The 16,472-nt window shown below is 47.4% G+C and overlaps 1 protein-coding gene across 1 annotated transcript in view; it reads left to right on the forward strand.

The window, feature by feature from the left end:
- The first annotated feature begins 304 nt into the window (after positions 1–304).
- CFAP53 (cilia and flagella associated protein 53) overlaps positions 305–16,472 on the forward strand; it is a 36,679-nt gene continuing 20,511 nt past the window's right edge. Inside the window, exons 1-3 of the mRNA XM_075532637.1 lie at positions 305–470; positions 11,460–11,689; positions 14,402–14,575. Coding sequence (XP_075388752.1) covers positions 402–470; positions 11,460–11,689; positions 14,402–14,575 — 473 coding nt within the window. The 5' untranslated portion in view covers positions 305–401. The remainder of the gene's footprint in view (positions 471–11,459; positions 11,690–14,401; positions 14,576–16,472) is intronic.

Below are 16,472 nucleotides of genomic sequence, written 5' to 3' on the forward strand. Positions count from 1 at the left end.
GCATCGAGATCAACCTGCTACACGCCACCCGTTTAACCTTCCTACAGAACGTCCATGAAGCTATTAGGATCCAAGTACGAAGTACAAAGTCAATCGGAACTAAGTAGACCTCCGCCTTCTCTTCGGGTTAAGGGAGCTGGGGCTTTCGCTTTGTTGTCCTGCCATGGTGGGTGGACAGGCGAGGGCAGCCCAGGCTTGGCAATGGGCCAGGCGAGGCCCCTGCAGATCTCTGCTCCCCTCCAGAGGAAGTCGCCCTCCCAGGCAACTCTGGTCCCCATGGTGACGGAATCAACTTCCGCCCAGCCTCCCGCCTTGGCCCCTCACCCCGCGAAGCGCACCCGGCTAGGCCTCAGGGCAGGTCTTCGCGGTGGACGCTGTCCCCATCCTGAGCGGATTTGAGAATGTACAGCCAGCGGTTTGGCGTTGTGCCTCGGGAGATTAAGGGCCCCACCCCCAGAGTATTGCTCGTGGTAAGCGGCTGGGGGTGGGGTGGACCGGGGGTGTGGGGAGAGGCCACCGCTCCCCCCAACACCGTTCCCCCAGGGCCCCTTACGGGAAGCGGTGCCTGATGCCATCGGGTGGCCGTTTTAAAAATGTCTTTTTTGGCCGGTTTTCACTTTTTTGTATGAATCAGGTGAGGGGTGCAGAACAGATCATTTTTATATTCAATAATTTATCAGACATCCCAATAGGGCAAGGGTTGACTTTTGAAAGGAGCAAAGATGAGGACCGCCGGTCACCTTTCTTTCCCACCCCACTGGGACCTGCCCGCCAGCCGTGTATTTAGATCCTGTTTTGGGGAAACGACCAACTTGGGATCATGGAGGCTCTGAGTTTCCTAGACACAGACCGGTTTGTCTCCTCATACTGTGTGCCCTCCTTAAGGGCACTGGGGCGGGAGGCAGGCTGGCAACTGCAGCTGTGATCCAGCTGCGAGGCTGGCGGCACATCTGGTCTGTGGAAAGCGGGCTGGGCTGGTAAAGGGGCTGTGGGTTTTCTGTTTGGTGCCTGCTTCACTCAATCAAGAGGGTGACAGGGCAGCAATGGCCTCACAGGCAGGCCTGGAAAGAACACTCTTGGTTGCTGGGAAGGCAGGGCCCGAATAGGGATAGGGAAGAGACTTCTTGCTGCAAAATTTGAGGATTCCACGAATCCTGCCTAGAACGCCAGACATAGGTAGAGGCAGGTCTTCCCACAGTTTGGAATGCCTTCATACCTCCAAAGCCGTCCCGAGGGGCCAGGAAGACCCCCTTGCATCCCAGGTGTTTGCAGAGGTACTGTGCAAAGCACCGGGAAGACATGGCAGTGGGGGTATGCGGAGCTTATGGTCTAAGTGCAGAGGCAACCTCCTCATGCATAAAACCAGCAAAAGTTAGCACCATAGATTGAGGCCAAACTGCACCATTGTGGTTGAGCCAATTCTGACAGTGCATGGCAGCCTCTCATGCTTCAGAGCAGAGCTCCGAGGTCACTGGGGTTTCTCGGCTGTCATCTACACACATACAGCCAGGCCCTGCTTCCGTGGCTGTCCTGGTTCCACCTCCAAGCTTTGGATTAGTAACTGGGCCACCCAGGGACCCAGCACAGCAGGTAGTGGTGCCCTGTACTGCCTGTGAAGGAGCGCCTCCTCACTGAGCAGCTAACTCCAAGGTCCGCAGTTAAACCCATGGGGGAAAGGAATGCAGAGAGACTGGAGGGACAGCTACGGGCTGCTTGGGGTTTTGTATCCAAACACAAGGGTTGAGGGGCTGGGCCACTGATTGAGTTCCAATACTTGTGATGGGCTCATATAGAAATGGAAGAAAACAAAATTGCTAGCGGGACAGCAGGCCTATGCGTGGCTTTGAATAGGAGAGAAGCGGGTGCAGATGTGGAGCCTGGATACTTCTTCCAGGTTAAGGACATTCAGAGTGTTCTATCTGGAGGTGTGGGAAACCAGAGGAGCAGCTGGTGGGGAACTGCTGAGGACTCCAATTAGTTAAACGCACACACAGTCCTGTTAGAAGGACATTGACTCTGCTTGTTCTTCATTGTCTCCAAAAGACGACGGAACCTGCTCAAGGTCACACAGTTATTAAGGCGGAGAGGTCAGAATCAAAACCAGGTTGTTAGACATAGGCTCCCAAAACGATTTGGCCATCAAGCAGTCAATAATATAACTATATCGCCACACCCCTTAAGCAATTAAAAGCTCTTGTGCTCTAGCCCATAAGCCAGGATAAAGTGTAGGTATCTGCCCTAGTAGCGCCCCACTGGATGGTTCCAGGACCCCCTCACCCCGGGCCCCTCCCTCCCACCCCCACCCCAGGGGAACGGTATCACCCACTGTGGGTGACTATGTAATATATGTAAGGCATTGTTCTTCAGTGTATTAAACAGTGGCCCTAGCAGCGAGAACGTGACACAATGCAGTAACAAACCCTTTGAAGACACAAGGTAGTTCCTCCATTCCTTGTTGTGGAGTGGCAGTGTCTGCTGAGGCAGCCACGCCGTGCCTGGCTTTGGAATCCTTGAAAGCTGCCTAGAACCCTGCGTTGAGGTGACGATATTTTGGATACCTTAACCGATAATATCTTCTAAAATTAATTTCCTGTGTTTTACTTTTCTTAAGGTAGCTGTTAGAAAATTCTCAGTGACCTTATTAGGCAATGCCTTGATGGCTTCACCCAGATCATAGCGGCACCTCCCAAACTCAAAGGGCCACAGCGGGATGCCCCAAACCTCACAGCACTTCCTGGCTCCCTGGATATTCCTGACTATGCTGTTTCCTTCTCTCTCCCAACCTCGTGCCATTTGTAAAACATGGTGTTGCAGAGACAACTGACTTCCAAGTCTCTAAGTGCACCAAGGGGAGGGAGAATCACGATCAGCAGCCTCCAACTTTACCAGCTCTGCCACCAGCCACCAGCGGCCCCTCCCACAGCGCTCTCTACTTCTCTGCTAGGTTGGGCCATTTGTTCCTGTGACCACACAGAACTCACAGACTACACTCATAGTTACGGGGTTTATGAGGAAAGTCACAGTTTACACTTCAGGTCCAGCAAGGCTCAGGGCACCGTTCTTGAATCAGGGCAGCGTCTTCTCAATGGTGCCCCACAAGCAGGCCCCCGTTAGCTTTCTACTCCTTGGCCTGGCCTCTGCTCAGTTTAAACTCTTTGAGCTCTGCAGACAAAAGCCCAGAAGCACTCCACTGCATCAGGACGCCTTAGCACAAAGCCACTCAACTCTAGCGCCGTGGGTTGGCAAGCTCCAGGAATAAGCTTCCTGTCACCAACAAACCTCCTACCTGAAGACAGTCAACTTCTTGTTCCATGGGTTGGCAATCCTAGTTCCACCAAGAAGCGCCCAGAGGCACCGTACTCCCCCAACCACCCTCCTGCCCCAAGGCACGCAGCTTTCTCACTTTGTGGGCTGGGAAGCTCACTGCTCTGTCTCTTGCTGGTCTCTTGGTTCAGGGCTGCTACCCTTAATCTGCTGCTGCTGCTGCTGCTGCTGCTGCTGCTGCTGCTGCTGCTGCTGTTTGCCAGCTCTCAGGCCCCAGTGTTACAGCTCTCTGCCTGCTGCATCTAGAAGGTTACCATCACAGGGCCCTTGGACCCAAAGGACACACTGCACTCAAGCAAGGATGTGATTTCAGGAAGGCAGTGACTTGAGTCCCAACCTCTAGTAAGATTGTGATTCAGATACCTCTGCCCTGAATTCTGCCTTATTAACACAACACAGACAACTCATTCCAAAATGGCAGTATGACTACAAGCATGCTGCTGTGGTCACACACCACCGTGTCAGTGACGGACGGCTCATAACAACCTTGTGTACAAGAGAGCGCAACGCAGTCTGGTCCTGCCCCTTCATCACAGTGGTAATGTTGGAGCCGCTGTGGCAATCCATCTCATCGAGGATCTACCTGTTTTTCACGGACCCTTTACCAAGCGTGCCGTCCTTTTTGCAGGCCCTGGTCTCTCCTGGTAGCATGTCCAAAGTAGGCGAGACAAAGTCTTGCCTCGCTTCTGAGGAGCATTCTGGCTGTACTTCTTCCAAGACAGAATTGTTTGTTCTCTTGGCAGGCCAAGGTACTTTCAATATTCTTCTCCAGCCCCATAACTCTAATGCTTCGATTCTCCTTCCGTCTTTCTTAGTCAAGGCCCAGCTTTTCAAGGGCATGTGAGGTCACTGAAAATACCAGGGCTTGAGTCGGGGGCACCAGAGGCCTCAAGGTAACGTCTTTGCTTTTCAACACTCCAAAGAGGTCTTCTGCAGCAGATCTTCCCAGTGCAACACACATTTTGATCTCCTGACTGCTGCTTCCACAAGCACGGGCTGTGGCTGCAAGCTAGATGAAAACCTTGACAACATCAATCTTTGCTCCATCTGTCCTAATGTCTCCTAGTGGTCCAGTTGTGGGGGTTTCTTTTCATTGACTTGTAGCGCCTACTAAAGGCTGCAGTCCTTGAACTTCATCAGCAAGTACTTCAAGTTCTCCCCACTTGCAGCAAGCAAGGTGGGGCCATCTGCATGTTGAAGGTTGTTGTTGATAAGCTCTCTTCCCAGCGTGATGCCTCATTCATCTCCATATAAGCCAATTTCTTGAATTATTTTCGCAGCACACGTATTGGATACTCCGGTGAGGAGACACAACCCGCGGGCACACCTTTCTTGAGTTTAAACCATGCAGTATTCCCCTGTTCTGCTCACCCAGCTGCCTCTCGAGGTTGCAAATGAACACATGAAGGGTTCTGGAAGTCCCATTCTTCCCAAGGCTGTCCAGTCTGTTGTGGTCCACACAGCTGAATCCCTTTGCATAATCAATAAAAACACCTGTAAACCGCTCTGTGGTACTTTCTGCTTTCAGGCAAGGTCCACCTGCCTCAGCAAAGGCATCCTTGTTCCAAGTCCTCTTCTGCATCTGACCTGAACCTCTGGCAGCGCCTTGTCAATGTCCTGCTGTAACCTTTGTTGGTTACGGCGAAATTTTACTTGCGTGTGGTATTACTGATACTAATGGTATTGTTCTCTGATCTGAGCATTCTGTTGGGTCATCTTTCTTTGGAATGGATACAGATATAGAATCTCTAACCATCAGTCGGCCAAACAACTGTCTTCCAAATTTTCTGGGCACAGATGAGTGAATACTTCGAGTGCTTCATCAGCTTGTTGAAACATGTCAAATGGCGTTCCATCAATTCCTGAAGACGTAGGTTTTTTTGGACTAATGCCTCCAGTCCAGCTTGGACTTGGTAGTTCCTCCCGTGCCATTGGTTCTTAGCAGCATAGAAATTAGGATTTACAACATAGAGTACTGACAGCAAACACAACTGGAGGATAATCTCATGACACTGAGAACTGGAGCTTATCCAAATGGACTTTGTGTGTGTGTGTGGGGGGGGGGGAGCAATATCATCCATAGCTGCGACCTTATGTTTAAAAGAATGAAACATCCCCATCATCATCATCAATAGTACGTTTGACTCCTTTATTGCAGCTACCGTGTGACAGTCACCTCATTGAGTGTGTTCCTCAGTTTCATTGGCGCGCTACCCTAGCAAACATGACATCCTTTTGTAGTGGTTGTTCTATTGGGATGATGGGTCTCATCAAGTCCCAGTCTCACCTCATTTGCTTCTAAGTAACATCATGCTTGTGCTTTTTAAAGACTGATCTCTTCGTGGGTTTGGTAGCCCACAGTATGCATATTCTGTACTCTGTGCCGGAACCACGGTCTGGACACAGTCATTTTTCATCATTTATCCGTCTTCCGAATGCACCCGGGGCCATTGAAAAGACCATGGCTTCGATCAGATGTGCCTGAGTCACCATAGTGATGTATTTGCTTTTTTGAAACTTTTAAAGGTCTTTTGCAGCAGATTTGCCTCATGCAATATACATCATTTGATTTCATGACTGCTTCCTTTGTGGAGTTTGATTGTTGATCCAAGCAGCATGAAATCGCTGACAATTTCAATTTCCCGCCATTTATTGCGATGTGTATTGGTACAGGTGTGAGCATTATCCCTTCTTTCAGTCATGTGTGGTTCACATCGAAGGTTGAAGTCTTTGATCTTCAAGCGTTAAGCGCTTCGAGTCATCTTCACTCTTGACAAGCACGGTAGTGTCTTCTGTATGCCACACGCTATGAATGAGCTTTCCGCCAATCCTGACGCCTTGCTCTTCTTCAGAGTCTGGTTTCTTGGATAATTAAGACTGATTAAGTGGGCAGAAAAGGTGCAACCTTGCCACCGATTTTTCCAGTTTTGAACCACCCAGTAGCCCCTGGTTCTTTTTAAATGACTTTCTCTTGGTCTAGGTACAGCTTCCAAATGAGCCCAATTATTGTGCTGAAAACTCCCATTCTTTGCCATGTTATCCGTAATTTGTTATGATCCACACAGCTGAACACCCCCAAGACCTGACTGATAAAACCCGGGTTAACTTCTTTGCGGTACTCTCTGCTTTTTTACAAAGATACGTCAAATCATAGCAACGAGTCTCTCATGACACGTGTCTTCATGAATCCAGATGGCGCTTTTGACAGTTCTTTGTTAATGTAGAGTTGCAGCCACTGAAAGATTATCTTCAGAATTTTGCTAGCATAGGATATTACTGATAATTAATGATTTCCGCATCTCTCTTTATCACCTTTCATTGGACTAGACAAAGCGATGGGTTTCTTTCAGTTCATGGATCAGGTAGGTAGCTGTCTTCCAAAAGCCTTGATAAATACATGTAAATGTTTTCAGCGTTACCTTTGTTGGTTGGAGCATCTCAGGTGCTGTCTCACCCGTTTCTGGAGACTTGTTTTTCTCTGGGGCCTTTTGTGAAATTTGAGTGTTTTCCTTTGGTAGCAGCTGTACTTGACCGTGTGCTACCTTTTGAAGTGGTTGAACGCTGACCAGTTCTCATTAGTACTGTGACTCTCTTTTGATGCCTGCATCAGGGAGCTTTTAACCCCATAGACTCTCAGTATTGCAACATCTGTCAGGCTTGGGCTTTCTGTTCTCTTGGCATGAGGAATGCCGATCGATCGTGTGCCTTCCTTTTGCTTTCAGACTCCAGGTCTTTGTCACCTTTTATCAAAGTACTTCACCTTGTAGTCTTCTCAAGCCATCCTTGGAAAGCTGCTGTTCAGCTAGTTTACGTTGTCATTCCTTTGGCTGGATTTTTCCATCTGTGTTTGAGCACAAGTTTCGGAGTCTCTTATGGCATCTACTTTGGTATTTTCCTTCCTTCCCGTCATTTTAATGATTTCTCTGATATGTCCTTTATGCCATCCCACAGTTATTCTGGATTTTCATCAGTGTGGTTTGGGGTGTCAACTCTATTTTTGAAATGGTCTTTAAATCCAGGGGAGATGTATTCAAGGTTGCAATCTGGCCCATGGAGATTTGCTTTGAATTTTTTCAGCTTCAACTTTAACTTGTTCACGAGCAGTTGGTCCCTGACTTTGTCTTGATGAATGCTTTTGAGCATCTCTGTGGTCTCCTTCTTGACTTGAACTTACCTATGAGCAGGAGCGTTGTTTTACTTATTGTCTGCTTCCAAAAAATGTAGCTTTTATTACAGAGGGAGGTCAACATGTAGTCATCAATCATGCTGTTTGGGAAAGAAATGCATTTCTGATGACTAAGAATCCAATCATGTAGTCTTGGGTAGTGGTTATCCATCACTAAGGCTTTATTTTCCAACTACTGATCCCTCTTCTTTGTTTCCAACTTTGCATCCTGGTTCCCAGGAGTTATTAATAAATCTCGATGCAGGGTCCATCCATTTCAGACTACAGCATTTTAAAAATACCTTCAGTGACTTCATCTTCGGCATTGGGGGTTGACGCATGAATTTGAATAGCTGTAATTTTGGCTGGTCTTCCTTGTAGGTGCATGGGCATTAAGCATGGCATTTCAGGAGAGCTCTTGAAATACTTTTTTGAATGTTGAACTCAATGCTGTCCATCCTCAAATGTCTGTTCCCAGCACAGTAGACCATACGATTGTTGGATTCAAAATGCTAAATTCCTATCCACTTCAGCACACTAATACCTAGGCTATTGATCTTCACGTGTTCCATTTCACTTTTGATCACTTCCAGTCTTCCTCAATTCCTACTTTGTATATTCCATGTTCTGGTTATTACTGGATGCTTGCTTCTCCTTTTAAGTGATCCACATCAGCAAACTGAAGCATCATTCGCGTTGACTCTACTTTGAGGAGACAGCTCTTCCCAGTTGTATTTTACGTGTCTTTTAACCTGAGGGGCTTACCTGCAGTACCATCTTGAAGTACTATGCTGGTCATGATAAATTAATATCTATACGTCTGCAAGGAAATCCAGTCAATACAACTACTATTCAAATTTATGTGTCAACCACTAAAACTAGTGATGAAGGACTTGAAGAACTCTGCCAATGTCTTCAGTCTGAAATTGATCAAACATGAAACCAAGCTGTATTGATAATTATTGTCCATTGGAAAGGTGGGAACAGGAAGGGATTCGCCGATCGAAATCACTTCCATTGAGTCAATTCTGACTCATCATGATCCTATAGGACAGAGCAGAACTGCCTCTGTGGGTTTTAAGACTATAACTTTTTATGGGAGTAGAAAACCTTATCTTTCTCCCTCTGGATGGCTGTTGGTTTTGCACTGCCAACCTTGTGATTAGTTGCACAATGTGTGACCACTACACCACCAGGACTCCAGAGGAAGGGACAGTAGCTGGGAAATCTGACCTTGGTCACAGAAATGACACTGGAGAGCACGTGATAGAATTTTGAAAGACCAACAATGTATGCATAGTAAATACATTTTTTAACCATACAAGCAGTGATTACATATGTCAACTTCACCAGATGGGATACCCAGGAATCAAATTGACTCTTATCTGTGGAAAGAGATGATGGAGAAGCTCAATTTAACAGCAAAAATTAGGCTAGAGGCTGACTGGAACAGACCATCAACTGCTCATACGTAAGTTGAAGTTGAAGAAGAGTCCATCTCAATGATAGTTTTGACTCACTGACCATTCATGACAGATGGCATGATCAGCTGTGTGATTATCGACATTATACAAATAGCAAGGTGTATGTCAGAAAAGATTCAAACTTACTCTTGGCTGAAGAATAGCTAAAGCAGCTGTAAGAAATGATGAGGTCAAGAGAGAGCCGAAGAGAAGATGTCACAGGACAGCTCAAAAGACAAAGTCGGGGAGTAATAGTGAAAGATGCAGACCTGGAGTTAGAAAACCAGAAAGCAAGAGCATGTTCAGCGTATCTCAAGCTGAAAAAACTGAGGGGAGAAAATCCAAGCTTTGAGTTGTAATATTGAAATATCTTATGGGGCAAAATATTGAATTGCGTCATCAAAAGAAGATGGAAGGAATACACAGAGTCACTACATGCAAAAGAACTAGTCTACATTCCACTATTTCAGAAGGCAGCATAGGAGCACGAACCAATTGTAGTAAAGGAAGGAGTTCAAGCAGCACTCAGTGCAGCTTCAAGCCGCAGGAATTGATGTAACACCAATGGAAATGTTTCAGTAAACTGGAAACACCCATTCATCTATGCCTAACCTATTGAAAGAGATCCTTAATTGTATCCATTCCAAAGAAAGGTGGCCCAGCAGAATGCTCGAATTATGCAGTCAAATATCACATGCAAGTAAAATTTTGCTGAATATCATCCAGCAATGGTTGCAGCAGTACACTGACAGAGAGCAGACAGAAAGTCAAGCCAGATTCAGAAGAGGCTGTCGAATGAGAGATATCATTGCTAAGATCAAAGAAAGCATCGTTTGCCTCCGAGTAGCACAAACCAGAATGACGTTTACTTGTGTTTTATTGACGATGCAAAGATGTTTGACTGTGTGGAGTATAACAAACCAGGGACAGCAATGAGAAGAATGGGAATTCCAGAATATTTCATTGTGCTTCTGTAAAACTTGTACGTGGGCCAGGACACAGTCATTCAAATAGAACGAGGACATAATGAGTAGTCTAAAATCAGGAAAGGCATGTATCAGGGTGTATCATTGCACTAATTCAATCTAATAAGGTGAGGAGGTGTTCTACATGGAAAAGAAAGAGAAAGGCACCAGGATTGGAGAAAGGCTGATTAACAACCTGCAGTGTGCAGATGACACAACCCTGTAAGGAGGGCTTGAAGGTACTTGCTGATGAAGATCAAGGATTGCAGCCTTCTGTATAGACTACCATTCAAAGTAAGAAAACCAAGATTCCCGCAACGGGACCAATAGATAAAACTATGATAAATGGAGAAAAGATTGAAGATGTCAAGGATTTCAACGTGGTTAGATCTCCGGTCACCGGTCACTGCTCATGGAAGCAGCAGGTAAGAGGTCAAAAGACGCATTAAAGTGCTGGTGAGCAAGGATGTCCCTTTGAGCAGTCCGGTGCGCTTGACAAACACATGACAAGCCATGGTATCTTGGACCACCTCTTATGCATGTGGAAGTTGGGCATGGAATAAGGAAGACTGAAGAAGGCGGAGAATATTGAAGGTACCATCTACAGACAAACACGTCTGGCTTGGAAGAAGTACAGCCAGAATTCTCCTTAGAAACAAGGATGGTAAGATTATCTCATATAATTTGGACATGTTATTAGGAGAGACCAATCTCTGGAAATGATGTCACGCTTGGTCAAGTAGAAAGGCAGAGTGACACAGAGGAAGACCCTTGATGAGATGGGGTGACACGGTGGCTGAAACATCAGGCTCAAGCATGACAATTGTGGGGATGGCACGAGACTGGGCAGTGTTTTCATTCTGTTGTACACGGGTCACTATGAGTTAAAAAAAAGAGAGATTTGACATCCCCTATCAACAATATATATACATGTTTGTCTATATTATGTATATATACAAAATATATTGCATACATAATACATATTACACATATGCACACACTGATGGGGCCATGGTTAAAGTACTTGGCTGGTAACTAAAAGGTCACACCCTTCAAACCCACTAGCTGCTTGGCTGGAGAGAGCTATGTCAACGTGCTTCCGTGTTCACAGCCGTGAAAACCTTTGGGGGCAGTTCTACCCTATCTTCCAAGGATGCTTTGAGTTGGAGTCGATTCAATGGCAGTGGTTTAATTTGGAGGGGTGTGTGTGTATACAGATATACACACACATTTGCGCACATATGCACACATGAATGGGGCTTCAAAAAGTTCATGGAAAAACGGACTTAAAAGATAAGTGAATTTCCCACAAAATCTTAGACACCCCCATGTACTACGTACTTAGATAGTATTTCCTTTTCCTGAAAGTATTTTGATGAGGGCTGTTATGTTGTCTACACCTGACAAAGAGTATTTAGTTTGAAGGTGACAAGTTCAAGGTCAGGATCCAGAAGACCTCTGCTTTACTTAAGAGTATCGGTGGAGGTCATGTTGAATTGAAAATATACAATTGATTTGCGGCTTGTGATTCTCTTTTTTCAGAGAGCCAAGCCACCCAGACGCCAAGGGCTTGACCGACGTCTGGAGAAAATTCGACAGAGCCACGCAGAGCATCAGGCTATCCTCGCTTCCTTGAAGACAACTGAGCAGAATTGCTTGAAAGCTGAGTGGAACCATCACAATGACCGCAAGTTTTTCAACAGCCTTGTGCGGGCCAAAATCAAGGATGCCATGCAAGAGTGTGTCATCGACACGGAAGCACGGCGGAATAAGTAAGACTCAAACACCTGGCAACCCAGACTGTTGAAAGCGTCCAAAAGAGATGAGTCCTTCCAAGGTCAAGTGAATTTCTCTAGGAGGAACCATGGCTGAGACAGGTGTTCCTACCAAATCAGTGTTGGTTTCAGCTGCCATCAAGTCAGCTCCCATGCTCGCCTGCCCAGCCCTGCGCCATCCCCGAGGTCAATTGTGGGTTGGACCATTGGGTCCCATTAGGTTTTCATTGGCTGATCTTCAGAAGTAGATTGCTAGACTTTCCTCCTAGTCCACCTTAGCTATCAGTGTCCCTGAAACCTGCTCGGCATCACAGCTACATGACAGGCAGGTGGTGGGGCCTTGTCCAGGAACCAAACCCAGGTCACCCATGTAAAAGGAAACGATGCTGCTGCTAGACTCCCAGTGACACATACCAAATAAATAGCTATTGCTTGATATTTGTACTCGTGTTCTGTTGGCAAACTTAAGTATCCATTGATTCATAATCTGTTCAATTAAATCTATATGCTTCACTTATGTTTAGACGATCCTACGAAAGCATGCATGGCTAAAATCAGGCTCTTCATCGCTATTAATGACAGTCACTGTCTTTTTAAAGTACTTCTTTGTTGCTTTAAAACAACAACAAAAACCCCTCTTGACCATGAATCGAATGAAGGCGGCTTATGGGGCACCCAGATGACCGGCTTTACAGCCAACAATTCTTACCCATTTGATTGCACTGCTTCAGACCGCTTACCTCCCGTCCTTCCTGCTCCCATTCCTCCTCCGCTTTTATGGCCTCTTCTGAGCTCCGCCCGCCCTCGGGTCAGCGCTGTCCGTTTCATCTCGAATGGCTGATTAGTCTAACCTCAGGAGTGTCATTGGTCTCCGGAGAGACATAAAAAACCCAAACCAAACTCACTGCCATCGAGTCGACGCCGACTCATGACGACTCTACAGGACAGGTGCAATTGCCCCAATGCATTTCTGAGACTAGTTCTCACTTTGTAGCCACCACCACTCCACCCCCCAAAAAACATTATCAGGAGCTCTCCCAGATATCACACCATTCCATAGTTCAATCACATCAAGCAGAATTGCACAATTACTGCGACAGTAATCAGCTTCAAGCATTTCCTTCCTTCTTGAGCCCCTTGATAATCAGCAGCCATCCTCCCCAGAAACCCTGATTCTGCTTATTGTTTCTGTAGGCTCATCAGTCCTGGGAGGCTGGAATTCTTAATGGGAGTAGAAGCCGTCATTCTCCCGTGGAAAGGCTGGTGATTTCAAACTGCTTGCAGTTAATTAGCATCCCAACTCGTAACCACTGTGCTGCCAGGGCCCCTTGTTGACTAGTGTCAATTATAGTTGAGTGTTTGGCTTAAAAATTGAGCTCGGGGGAACAGCTCACTTCCAGACCTGAAGGATGACTAAGGGCCATACATACATTGTCTTGGGGTCCTCACCAGTCTCTAACCCACCGGGAAGCCTGGTCATTGTTATGATTTTGAGTTTTGGTTTACATTTTTCTCCACTCTGCCCTGGAACTCCTAATGTGATCCCTTTGGGGAAGTGGTAGCCGGGCACCATCTAGTTCTTCTGGTCTCAGGGTCCTGAAGACTGATGTATGCACGGGCCCTCAGGCCATGGAACTGATTAATTGCTTCCGCATGCCTTGGATTTTGATCAGTTGTCTTCCCTCTGGATGGTGGCACTTTAGACGGCTGCTCTCATGCTTTAAGACCCCAGCGGCTACTCACCAACGTAGGATGGAGCACACCGTCTTTATGAGCATGTTGTGCCAGCTGACATTAGGGCCCCCCGAGGCCATGATCCTGAGCTCCCCAGGCCCTGTGGCCCTCCCCTCGTGTTTGGTAATGCTAAGAAATTCCCATAACTTGGTCCCAGGAGCTCCACTACATTCATGGATATATTTACAGCAAAGGTAAATACACATGTCAAGCCTATGTGTGTGTGTGTGTGTGTGTGTAATCCCGCCCTTCTGTGCTCATACAGTCTACGTACACATCAACTTCTATTTCGTGGTTGCTGCCGGGTGGCGTATATCACAGTGCTTGCCACTGTTGCCCTGGCCTCATGCACTCCTCCAGTGTTTCCCGCTCCCTCCATTATTTTTTCCTCCCTTCCAGTGGCTTTACACTTCCTTCCCTTTTACCCCATTTATCTGCCCTCAAGGCAAAGACTTACCTTACTTTTCCTTCCACCCCTGGTAGCCATTCTAGAATTTTTGGAGGGGAAGGGGGGTCTGAATATCCTTTCTTAACGCTTTATAACAGCGGTCTCATGCATTATTTTTGTTTTTGTGATTGACTAATTTCACTCCGCGTAAGGTCCCCCGGGGTCATCCGGGCTGCACCGTGTCCCACAGATTCACCCCTGCCCTTCAACACTGCACAGAGTTGCGCTGGATGTACACCCTCTCGCTGGGGTTACCATCCCCCCGACTGATGGGCGTTTTAGGTAGTCGATCCCAAAATTTCAGACCCCCAACACTATTCAACAAGTAGCATGTAGAACGTGGTCTTTGTGGACTGAGTTCCCGATGGCAACTTGTCTTCTTTTACACGGAACTGAAGTGCATCTCCTCCTCCTCATGGACTTTATGCTTAGATGTATCGGAGGGGGAATCGGACAGAATCGAAGCCAGCTAGTGACCTGGGCCCGTGGCTGCACGGCTCCAGTTTCTCATCCTCTTTCTGCTGCAGGCTCCGAGAACTTCTGGCCTGCGAAGAGAACGAGTACGCGATGGAAATGCGATCGAGAGAGGAAACCGTCGAGGCGAAGAAAGAGAGGATGAGAGAGCAAACCAGACTGCTGAAAGAGCAGAAAGAGAAAGAGAAGGAGAAGTTTGTGGCTGAGAAGCTTGACCAGCAGTTCAGGTAACGAAGTCAGAAACACACAGAATCTGACAGGGAACTGGTGGTCTAAAATGAATGTAAAACACTAATTTATAGGGAATGTTCTCCTCAAGTGGAGGAGGGGTGTTCGTCTGAGCTTTCTAGAGAAACGAAACCAGGGACACGTTATGTATTAGAAAATGCTTTCTATCAAGAAAGGAGTTCCTATCAAAAAGCCTACCAGGAGAGTCCAATTCAAGGCCTTAGTTCTGATGCTAAGCCAGAGTCCTCTTCAGACACACACAGGTGTTGCTGGACGAAGCAGAAAGGAAGAGCAGTCAGAGGAAACCAGCCTCTGACAACCACAGGGTCTGTAGGTGCAATTGAACAGCAATGATATATAAAGATCATAGTAAAATCATAGACAGTAGGAGGGATAGGAGAGAGAGTAAATTTAAGGAGTCAGGCACATTTCCCGGTAGCTTGCTCACCTCAGCCCCTGTTGGTGGTCCCCGTGGAGTTGGGAGAAGAGAGGAGGAGAGAGAGTGGGTATATTTCTAATCAAGGCTTATATACACTTAGGGGCATGCAAGCCCCCCCCCCCAACTCTGATTATAGGTAACCCCACCTCTGTCACAGGAAGGGGCTGTCCAATAGGTATGCACGTGACAGGGAGGGGATGAGTTAGGGTGTACACGCAATAGGAAGGGGAGGGACATGTGACAAGATGGACGGATCCTAGATTCAAGATGGCAGACTAACTTTGGTCATCCTTGAGTTGGCTTGACCTTGTCTCTGGACTCTCCTTCAGGGAAACAATCCATCATCCTTATCAGCAGGGAGTGGGCCGCACATATGGTGGGAGAGACAATAGGGTCTGATTGCCCCAGATGGCTGATACCCTCTGATGGCTAATACCTCTAAGCAGCTGACCTCCCGTGCGTTAGCAAGCAGCTTCCTAGGCGAGACATACAATATGGGGGACAACCTGGGGAAAAACATTTCTGTATCCCACAAAATGGTATACTGGAAGATCACAGGCCAGTGGGCGCAGAGTCCTGTGGATCCAAGGTCCGCAGGAAAGTCGCAGGGCACCACAGCGCCCAGGGTCAGCAGGCCGCATGAGCTGTCAACCCCACAGCCAGACATGTGGTCTCTCTTACAAAAAGGCCACACCTCCAGAGGCATCACCAGGTTACCACCTGATTGATGAGATAGGCTCCACCCTTACCTCCACACAAGCACCACTAAGTTGACATAAAAATCTAAGCGTCACCAAGGGAATAAGTATGTAGTAGGTGGAGGTTTAAGTCGTAGTAATTGGACATGTTTTGAAGCGTGCAAATGCTTCATGGGTCATGCTCTATCTAGTGTTCTGGACTTGCCTACTAATTAGAAGGACAGGACCAAGGGGGATTTGGCTCCTGAATTCTGAGGCTCAACTTCCAGTCTTGCTGTGTCCCGGAAGTGACTTGAGAGCTCCGCCCCAGGGAGTTTTGGGTAGAGTGGGGCTCTCCTCTCCTGCTGCTGTGGTCCCCACCTGGCCCTGCAGGACCTGCGCTAGGGTCCTGGTTCTTCATCCTGGCCTGCTGTTCTTATCCTTGGTTCCTGATCACCGAGGTTGAGATGCCTCTTTGCTTCCGTAGAGAAGCCAACCCAACCCCCAGGCCCATGGTGACCTTCCGGTTGGTTTCAGATCCTTGGGCTTCAACGAGTTCCGACAAATCCCTGGTTGTCTCCATCAGTGCTTTTCCTCTTGATTGTGCCTTCCTGGGACACCTGATCTCAACCTGATGCCCTGAAAAGCTGTGTTGAGGGACCCAAGGAGGGGGGGGGTCCTCTGTGGTTGAGTTCCCAGCTGCTTAACTGAAAAGTCAGCAACTCACACTCACCAGCTGCCTCACGGAAGAAAGATGTGGCCATCGGATCCCAGCCTTGA

The sequence above is a fragment of the Tenrec ecaudatus genome, chromosome 15 (assembly GCF_050624435.1).
Source record: "Tenrec ecaudatus isolate mTenEca1 chromosome 15, mTenEca1.hap1, whole genome shotgun sequence".
Classification (NCBI taxonomy): domain Eukaryota; kingdom Metazoa; phylum Chordata; class Mammalia; order Afrosoricida; family Tenrecidae; genus Tenrec; species Tenrec ecaudatus.